At 40.1% G+C, this 10441-nt stretch overlaps 1 protein-coding gene across 3 annotated transcripts; it reads left to right on the top strand.

The window, feature by feature from the left end:
- Window positions 1–1154: 1154 nt before the first annotated feature.
- LOC131252874 (telomere repeat-binding protein 2-like) lies at window positions 1155–10064 on the top strand. Of its 3 annotated transcripts, XR_009174732.1 has the most exons (12): window positions 1155–1359; window positions 2762–2848; window positions 3582–3776; window positions 3867–4689; window positions 4980–5189; window positions 5279–5341; window positions 5462–5541; window positions 6129–6373; window positions 7145–7462; window positions 7862–7925; window positions 8848–9292; window positions 9574–9711. XR_009174732.1 is itself a non-coding variant. In XM_058253632.1 (11 exons), exons 3-11 carry the CDS (start codon window positions 3696–3698, stop codon window positions 9745–9747), a joined length of 2058 nt encoding a protein of 685 aa, XP_058109615.1. In that variant the 5' UTR covers window positions 1156–1359; window positions 2762–2838; window positions 3582–3695; the 3' UTR covers window positions 9748–10064. The 3 variants fall into 3 exon arrangements, 2 of the variants coding, with proteins under 2 accessions (XP_058109615.1, XP_058109614.1); XM_058253632.1 differs by lacking the exon at window positions 8848–9292 and having other exon boundaries at window positions 1156–1359; window positions 2762–2838; window positions 9574–10064; XM_058253631.1 differs by lacking the exon at window positions 8848–9292 and having other exon boundaries at window positions 1156–1359; window positions 9574–10064.
- Window positions 10065–10441: the final 377 nt, after the last annotated feature.

Here is a 10441-nt window from a genome sequence, read left to right as displayed (position 1 = left end):
TAAAATGATCCGTTAAAGCGAATGGACTGAGTGGATTTCAGGAAGATACATCAAGATGGGCCCCACAGTCAGGGATCCACCGACCTTGGTGGATCCGGAGATCCACAGAAGCAGCGTCCAGAAATCTTAGCCATCCAATCTTTCGCTCTTTAGCGCTTCAATATTAATCTTTTTCTTTCTTTACATGTTATCCACTCCGATCTTCTTACACGCCAAGATCAACGGTCTTGATCACCAAGCCCGGGCCCACCCGTAAAGATTTAAGAAGCTGGTAAGTACTCCAGGGAAATTTTTCCAATTAAAAAGTAAAATTAAAAAAAAAAAGAAAAAAAGAAGAGGAGTACGGTGCGTTGGATATCTAGCTGAGGATTTGCCAATTGAGACCGTTGATCTGATGGGCCACATCTGTCAGATCAAGACCCTTCGATCTACTCTGAATACGTAGGCCTGCAGTAAAAAAATTAAAATTAAAAAAATAAAATAATAAAAAAATTCGCTTTTTCCTGAAAATTGAAATCCAAAAATTAATTCCTTCTCTCTACGTATTTACGAAACTCCCGCTTTTTTACCCCACGTTTTCTCAAAGGTAATACTAGTATAGTCACGCGCGTGAGATGGTAGAATGACTTCTCGGTAATTATGCAAACATAGAGGATAATTGAGAGATCTGGACCATTCATAAGAGAATACATAATGTTTTATCTGGTTTATATTGAAAATGCGACCAGTTTACTGATACAGAAGCCAGAAAATATGTCCATCAGATGAGTTTACGAGTTTATTCCATAGACTATTTCATGATCAAATCGTACCCTAGTTGACGAACGGTCCCGATCTTACAAAAGTATAGCATATTAAGAACCATGTCGCAAAGATACCTGACCATCTCACGTCTTCGAGTTCACCAAAACATCCCTTTTTCCAACCCACAAGGTCGTGCAATCCAACCTCCACCGTAAGATGAACTCTTCCTCCACGTGGCGCGCATCCAGTTGATTGGAGCTGGGCGTGGATCACCCCAAAGGGAGGAACCGGTCTAGGTGGTTTTCGCCACCGGCTAACCCGAGGATAGGTGGGCTTTTACCGGCTGGTACCGGTTGCGTGGGTCAATGGTACAAGAACATGGGGTTTAAGGCAAAGGAAATGGTTTTTCAGAGGGTTTTTGGCATTCAGAGACAGAGAGAGATAGAGAGAGAGAGAGAGAGAGAGCGAATTCAATTTCTGAGATTTCTTGAAATTCTCTGGAAATTTTCCGATCTGACGTACGTCGTAATTCAATAAAATTTCACAGAAATTCGCCATTTTTGTCGATCGATCGCCTCGAAAATCGAAAATTCGAGAAAAATCGGTTCTTGGGAGGTGAGTCGATTGAATTCCCTTCTATTTTAACGACAGGATGACCCCAATTTCGGAATTTCTGCCCTTTTCTGGCGATTTTCCCTTTTTTTTCGAAATTTATCGAAATTGTGTTTTTTGTTCTGGATTTGTAGTTGTTTTTTTGTGGAATTTGAATTTTTCTCGGTTTGATCTGATTTCACATAGGGATTTCTCTTGTTGGAGAAGGAATGGGTTTCGAAAATGAAAAGCTCTTTCATTTTTATTCTTGAAATCGGTTGAATTTTTGGAAAGTCGTTTTGGATCCGAACGTTTTTTTTTTCCGGAAAATAATCTTCATTTGTCGTAATTCTGTTTCTGTTGATTTACATTCGACGGTTTTGGGATCCGCTACTAGTCTTCATTTGAAAATTTTCAGTTTTTTATTTTTATTTTTAAATTTTGTAATCTGTTGTTCCGATCTCTTCTATGATGGCTTCATGTATTTTTTCTGATTAAAACCCTTTTCGAGGGTTTTGGATCCTGCATTCGTTTCTCGTATGAAAAATCTGCATAATTTTTGAAATTATGGTGCAATTTTGCTTTAATTTATTAGATTTCGTGGTTCTGATCCGTTCCCTCGTGGGTTTGATTTTTTGTTTTGTTTTGTGTTTTTTTTTTAAAAAAAAATTTTAATTTCCGATTAAAAAACTCTCCCAATTCCCGGGTTTTGGGATACGAAAGATCGTTTTGATTTGAATTCGTCATCATTTTTCTGCAATTATGCGAGCTGTTTGTTTTCTCCTGATTTATCAGATTTGGTGATTTTGATCCCTTCCGTGATAATTTGATGAGATCAATTTTCCAATTGATCAAAATTCTTTTTGGTTTCGTGGATCATTGGATCTGAAATTATTTGGGTTTTGTGGGATTTTAAATTTACGTTTTTTTTTTCTCTCTTTAAGTAGAAATTTATTTCTATTTCAATAATTTTCGGATCCAAAACTTTTTATTTGAAATTTGCAGAGATTTTCTGTAAATACACGTGAATTTCCCCTCCAATTCTAGATGTTTTATTTGTTTAAACTGTTCTGTCATGGTTTTGTGGGTTTATTTTCTTAAATTTGGAAATTTCAAATGGAAATAGTTCTTCTAGATTGAAGGTTTTGGGATCCGCAGCTCATTCTGACTTGAATTTTGTGGAAACGTTCTTTTGATTTGATTCTCTCGATGGAAGCCTTCTGATGAGGTTTTTTCTGTAGGAAAATAATCGTCCGTTCTAAGGATTTTTGGATCCCAAAGTAGTTTGTATTTGAGTTTTACTGAAATTTTCTATAGATATTATATGATTTGTTCTCTGTCTGTGTTAGATTATTTGGATTCGGTCCCTTTATTAAGGATTTTAAGATTTCTAATGAAACAAAAATAATTCTTCTTAAATTTGCAGAAGCTATTGGGAGATGTCTGTGATTCAAATTTGGTTGACGTTTCTTCATTAAGAGCTTAAGCTGGTGATATTCAGAGGTATTGAAATGTAAGAGATCTGATACTTTTCTGCTCAAAATCTGTTCTTTAAAAATAATAATAATAATAATAATAATAAAAAATCAAGATCAGAGTTCTATGTTAGTTTCATAAATCTGAGAAAAGGTTTATGTGTGGCTTTGATTGCCATTTTGTTTCCCATTGCATTGAGATATGTTCCGATTCATATTACTAAATGAGTTTTTTTTTTCTTATTCAATTTATTGAGTTTTTTTTTTTTTTTTTTTTCTCATTCATCTTTTGAGCTTCTTTTTACAATTTTCATTTCTTCCTTGCCTATCCAACTGATGGTAAGGATGTTGAGGAAGCCAGAGGAAATTGAATTTTTGCCAAGATCCAGGTTTAATTGGAAATGGCGATGTTAATCTTCGTATCTGTTTCTAAAATGATTGCTTTTGGGTTAACACGTTTATTGAATTTCATTGAGATGGCCTTAGCATATTATTTTTGTCTCTTTGGGATATTGTTAGAGGCATGCAATTTCCAAAAACAATACCATAGGTTGTGGCTGCGAATGACCCATGCTTATAGCTTCTCTTGCAGACATCTGTGTAATTTGCATTCTCTTCACAATGCTATTCCTGTTTATATTTGATTTTCTAGATCTAGGGGCATTATTAGCAGCCTCCAGTTTGTGCCATTATTACTTTTATCTTCCACTTAGTGTCATGTTGTTTGGTGGTGTCTGAACCTTGGAATTACCCATTTCTGCTGCATTGCAGGAATCCGAGTAATGGATCAGTGACGTGGCATTGAATGCCAAGGACTACTTTTCCATTTGAAGACTGTCAATGGATCCAGTTTGAATTATTCTTTTCCAGACGTTTCTCTGAGATATGGTGTTGCAGAAGAGGTTGGACTATGGCTTTAATGGCTACCAGGTGCCTGCTATGCCCCGTGGTTCAAGATCAGCTAGGGTAAATTTATACCATTATTCCAGCATTGCCAGTTTGCCCCTTTTCAGTTGGGTTTTGAATTGGTCTAAACTTTCATTTGTTGATTTTCAGGGGAAGCGTTCGTGTAGAAGGGAAGTTGACGGCAATCAGATGTGTGCATTTGACTTACTGGCCACCGTAGCAGGCAAGTTATTACTCGAGAAAGAAAGCTCTCCGACTCCTACCATTAAACAGGAAAAACAGGACGAAGAGAAACTGTTTAAACAAGAACCTTGTGACCAAGGAAGCTGCGATGAGAGCACAATTGCCTCAAAAGTTAGCTTGCAAAGGCATGGCCAGAACTGTGCTCCAAAGGAATACTCTCACGCTCATGATGATTTGACCGTGGGATGCGCTTCGGTAATTACAAAGTCTAATGGACCAGAGAACACTTGTGCTGAAGGGTTGATAGTTGAAAAAAGCTTGGAACTTGGAAATTTTCCTGGCACGATCCATGGAAAGTGCCAGGTTGAGAAAGGTTTCCCTGGGAGTGCAGAGTCTCGTGATGGCAAGGTAGAGGGGCAAACGGGGAGACAATTTGAAACGGAGCAGAAAAGTGCAATAAATGGAATGGGCCTGGATTCATGCAGCTCAGAGGAGCCTGTGGAGTTGGATACAAAGCCCCCTCCATTAGTTAGTTCAGACAGCAGCGTTGAGGTGCCTTTGTATGGGAACCACATTCCTTGTAGTTCTTTTGCCAGGTATCAAGATGATGCGAAAGTAGTTAGTAGAGATGATGACGAAAACTCTTCTGGGTGCACTCAACCTAGCACCATAACCTCAAAGGCCTTCAGGCCTCCATGCGTTGGAGACCGGAGGATAAGAAAGCAATTGGCAACCAAGCACCGAAAAGTATCTCCAAAGTTGTTGAGAGATGGGGAACTTTCTAACACTGGTAAGCTATTTCTGGTTGCATAGTTTAGGTTGTGTTTGAAATTCCTGGCTCCTGACACTGACACTGTAGGCTAGTTTCAAATTACACGAGAGCTATGTTCGGGACCTTCCCATACATGTCTCACTTATGATATGCAGCATTAAAAATACGAGAGAAGCCTGCTTAGTGCGGGTTCCATTTTCCTTGCTGCCCCAAATGGCAACCGTTATTATGGTCTATCAGGCTTGCATTGTATTCCATCTGAATGATCTGCTGAATTAATAGAGTTTTCCCATCGGCGATGTTATCAGATTCGGACACGAAGCCTGTTTTCCGTAGTAGGAAAACATGTTACACACGCCAAAGGACTCAGAGGTGTAATCCTTTTAAGAGAAGGAGGCTCTTTGAGTCAAGATCAATGTCGACATCCGATGGGGGAATCAGTAGTGAAGGCATTTCTAATTCACCTGAGAAGATTATCAATGGAGAAGTGACCGGCTCCAGTCCAACAATGCATCGAGGTCTGTTTTCTCTCACCTCTCCCCCCAAATAAGCCCAAATACACAGCAGTAACTGCAGTTCTACTAAAATTCCTCAATTTATTTTGCAGCATGTGCGGCTTCATCTCCAGTGGCAGGTCAAAAATCATCTTTTGAAAATGGGGATCTGCATGGTAGGATGTTTGTCTTTCATGGGATGACAAGTAGTATGTAATTCATTGATTTGGGTTTGGTTTGCATCATTTGGTTTATGACATCTGAGGTTCTTAGAAGCTTGTGTTTCCTCTGAACAGTGAAGCTCAATATCAAGTCTTTCAGGGTACCAGAGCTCTTCATTGAGATTCCTGAAACTGCCACTGTTGGTTCGCTTAAGGTACCTGGTGCTCCCTTTTCTTTTTATATCATACTATTTTCGGGGTAATATATTGTGCATATGCCTTAACTCTAACTGCTCCATTCATATGGATAGATGCATCGATTTTTATTTATTTTTATTTTTTAATATATTCCTTTTAAAAAGTCTGGAAATGAAATTAAATGAAAGTTGTCCATTTGTTAAAAAGCTACAGTTGTTGAGATGCAATACCAGTCACTTGCCCAATCAGGATCTGTAACCCTGCAACAGCAGGTGCAGTTCACAGGCAGAGAACGGCAAATTTTTGCTGCCTTATTAAGGATCCACCATGTGTTTGAAAAGCAAAGATTAAATTATGAGAAGCGTTACAGGTATTTTTTCCAAGTGGCTGATGGGTTTTGCACAATGCAAGGAAAAAAAAAAATCCTATTGGTGATTAAAGACTTCTCAATGATCAAACACTTAATTCAATAGCTCATTAACTTCTCTCATTTATTTTTCACAAAGTAACTATATCTTAGACCTTAGTAGGTGTAGACTATCTTGCTTGGAACAACATCAGAGGATTTGTTTTGCTGACAAATCTCTAACTGTCAAATTTCTAGAGGACAGTTATGGAAGCTGTGACCGCTGTACTTGGAGGCGGGCTGCGAATTGGTGTTCTTCTTCAGGGTAAGAAGGTTAGAGATGACAACAAAACGCTACTTCAGACAGGAATCTCTCATGATGATAAACTGGATGGTTTGGGTTTTATACTAGAGCCTAACCTTGCACATTCTCCACCACCTCTGTGCCCGGAAAGTTCTCAGAGTCTACTTCCCTGTGACACAACTCAGCCACCACTGACCAGGTAACAAGAAAATTCACGAATTAGAGGTTTCTGTAATTTGCTGCAGTTGGATGAACTCGAGAAAATTAAAAATAGTGGAGACCGAGTTTCATAAGGATTAACATCTGATGGCCCATTAGCATTCCTTTGAATAAAACCCACTACAGTATCACTATTTTAAAATGATTAAAGTGATGTATACATTTTCAAATTTCTACTGTTTCCTGTGAAGCATAAAAGTTAGTGCCGGTGCAAGTTCATAAAAAACTCGGTGTTTTTCTTGTTTTCTGCAACATAATTCATGTTTTTGGCTAGTTTGCTGTCTGGTTAACACTGTATCGTAAATGGTGGTGACTTGCCCAAGGTATTTGACATATTTGCAGGTCAATCCAGACCGTCCAGATCGTGTGCCCCATCGCTGATGGAGCATATCTGGAGAATTACACCATTCTGATGATGGAACCATCTGTTGCTAGCTGTGGAATTTGGACTCTGCTCACCATTTTCTCTTTACCTGTCCATTTGATGGTAAAAAATCAGATGGTTAGGATTGATCCTTTGAGTGTGATTTTCAGGATATACTCTAGCCACAATGGGGCCCAATATTTGGATGATATGGATTTACTAGATCTTTATTTAGATATGGTGAAGGAATAGTGTCACTTTTGTAGTATTTCTGGACGCATTTAGAACACTAGTGTCCATCCCTCATCTTTTGAAACAAAAACTCTAATGGGCTTTGATCATATTTTTTCCCCTTCTGCAAAATGTTTCATGTCGACCTATCTTCAGGTGCTTGCAAGTCCCTGCATTGAATCCAGGACCACCATCCAATGCTTCACCAGATCCTCCGATCTCTAATTCAGGCAACTGTATTGAAAGTGATCACGATTCAGTTCCCTCCCCTACTGACATGTCATTGGAGAAAACAACACCAAATTCGAGAGCTTTGGTTCCTGTTCCTGCTATGAGCATGGAGGCACTGGCCATGGTTCCCTTGCACCGGAAATCAAGGCGTTCCGAACTTGTCCAGCGCCGCATCAGGAGACCGTTTTCTGTCTCAGAAGTAGAAGCCCTTGTTCAAGCAGTTGAGAAGCTTGGAACTGGGAGGTGCGTGAACAATGCCTTTGAATATAAGCATTTTTCAGGGTCAGCTAACATGTGCCTGTACGGTTGCTTTATGATCCTTTCCCGCAGTTACCATTCCAGGATGTTGTGTTTTTGCATCTTTCGCATTCCCCACACACCTCTCCACATGTAAACTTATGTGCAACATCCAAGCCATGCATCACTTGACCTGGCGCAAAGCCCAAGGTGGTCAACTCGTCAGGTGGGCTACACATGTACAAAACAATGGGAAATAAAAATGTCGGCTGTCTGCATTGAACTTGAACATGCATCTGTGTCCTGCAGAGTTGATGGCTTAGCTTTATGTTTGGGTAGGTCTATAGTGGGACTCACCTTATGCACGGCCCAGATGCCCTACTCACGAGCCTTCTTATTTTGCAGGTGGCGGGATGTTAAACTGCGTGCGTTTGAAAATGCAAAGCATCGAACGTATGTTGATTTGAAGGTATGCAATTTGTGCATCTTCTTCATATTTTATGCTTGTGTTTAATTGCATTCTATCTTCAAATATAAATATACATAACAAAAAAAAGGTTCTACTGTGGCCGCGCAAGTTCACACACGCACCGAAAAAAGCATCTGAAGTGCTTACTGACTGGTCCACCTAAGCATGTGTTTGGTACTGACCCTATGGCCTTAGGTGGGTCCCTTGCTTACTTGGAAAATCAGTGGTGCACTTAGGTTGCTTTTTCCCCTAGTGTGCAAGTCTGCAATTAGAGTTTCCCATTCAATTGTAACTACCATTCTGCCATCTAAGAGAACTGCTCGCCTACAACCATGTGTAGGATTATTTAAATGCCTTCAACTGATTTTCCAAAGACGGAAATGCGTATGATGGTGTTAGGAAAGTTGGTGCGTGCAAAGATGGATTTCTAATCCTATCTACTTGTGGAAGATGTTAAAAACCTGGCCAAAGTCCTCTGGTTGATAGTGATGCTGACTCTCCAGACAATTGACCAAATACCCTCTGGCCCATCAAGATCTTTTTCATCCATTGACAAAACCTTTCCTGTTGGGGGTATTTTTGTCCTTTTCGAGCGGCCATATCTGTTGAATTTGAACTTCGTTTGGTCAATCTCTTGTTTTATCTAGAAGAGTAGGCATTTTGGTCATCTCAGGAAAACAGGATATTGTAGTCTTCTTGATAGAATGAGAGCTATCTTGGTCCTTCTCTGGGAAGGTGCTGGGAAGAAGCTCTGCTGTGCACAACTTTGTGCAGGCACTAATTTCTGTAATGACCATCATGCCACTTTCAACTAAATTTCATCTTGGTTTTTTAAAAAGGCTAAGGAAACTACAACGAAAATCATCACCATCCATCTTTCTAAGATTAGGGGTGTGTTTGGGCGTTCCCATTTTTTACACAGATTTCAGGTCGAAGAAAAAGGAAACGGGAGAACAATTGCTGTTCGTGGAGGATATTGAAACTTTGCCCTTGAGAAAATACCAATATGTTGGAGGACATTGAAACTGGCCTCAATAATCTTCACCTCTCTGGTCTGGTGGTCTGCAGATGCCAGCCCAGGCGTCTCCATTGGCTGAAGCTTGGGACCCACTCTTTTTCTATTTGGTGTGGATCTACTCAGATCAAAACAGAATTGAGTTGATTCTCTTTCATCTATCAGCCAGCCGGCTTTAAGGAACCTAACCTTCACATTTCCTGTTGAGATCCCAAGTCCCCAGGTGGGCCATCCCAGCCACCCCAGTCATCGGCTTTTCTAGAGGGTCCTGCGTCTGTGTTGTAGGACTTGTAGCTTGGCAGTCGGAAGTGGGCGGCCACGGATGCAGTCCAGTCGTTTCCATTATCTGAAGGTGTGGGACCCAGCTTTTTGATTGATGTGGGCCCCACCATGTTATGTGTAGGCAGCCCACAGTGTACCATACTTTCCTCTTTTTTTCATATATTATTATATAAACAGTCTTCTGCTCATTCCAAGACGTGGGAATCTTGCATGCAGCCTACGGATGTAGGAAAGTGAAAAGGAGACGTGCAGCTTTCAACAGGCTTCTTGTATATATGTATGCATGTATCTAGATTTGTCTTTTATATATATAAATATTCTTTTCTTGTGTGGTGGTGGTTGGGTGCTCAGGATAAGTGGAAGACGTTGGTGCACACGGCGAGAATCTCACCCCAGCAAAGGAGGGGAGAGCCTGTACCACAAGAGCTCCTGGACAGAGTCTTATCTGCCCATGCTTTCTGGTCTCAGCAGCAAGCTAAGGAGCAGCTCAAACAGCAGCAATCAGAAGGTTGTCTGCTCTTCTAAAAATCTCTAATTAAAAGAGAGAGAGAGAGAGAGAGAGAGAGAGAGACTGGAATGTAAAAAAGAGTTAACTGATGTGATTTGTGTAATATTTCTCACCATGATTCTTAAGCCGAATTCCCTTTCCTTTCATTGTATTCTTCAAAGGAGAGGAGAAATGGTGGCACTTGTATATGACGACGACGACGGAATAAGAGTGGCGCTAACGGAGTTGTATCCCACATGTCCAGTCGGGCGTCTCTGTTTCACTGATTTAATTCTTTTGTCGAGCCATTTTTTTTGTTACATGAAAAGGTTTAAAAAATTGGAATTGGAAGGAATTGCGATTTCATCTGAATGCTATTGTAGGTTTTGATTTTTGTGTCCTTTTCTGCCTTGATGTTGAAGATGTGTGAGGACTGAGCTGATGAACTGGTAGAAGAGGGAAGGAAGGTAATCAGGATGATTGTTGGATCTCGAACTGATGATCCAGGCCGTTCAAAGTCTCCAGATTGGCCCTAATGGTTAAAGCTCAAGCAACAAAGAACACACCTACTGAAGGGTTTGGGTGTCTATCAGTTGTAATATTCGGAGCTGAATCGTCTACAACACCTGTTTTATGCAGCTAGATAAACACTAGCTTGTGGGTCCCACCATGTTGTATATTTAAATCCAACAGCTGGGAACCATTATTTGAACTGCATATATAGAAGATCAT

This window comes from Magnolia sinica, chromosome 8, assembly GCF_029962835.1.
Source record: "Magnolia sinica isolate HGM2019 chromosome 8, MsV1, whole genome shotgun sequence".
Taxonomy (NCBI): Eukaryota; Viridiplantae; Streptophyta; class Magnoliopsida; order Magnoliales; family Magnoliaceae; genus Magnolia; species Magnolia sinica.
Note: the sequence above shows the minus strand (reverse complement) of the source record. Positions and strands in the feature narration are given on the sequence as shown.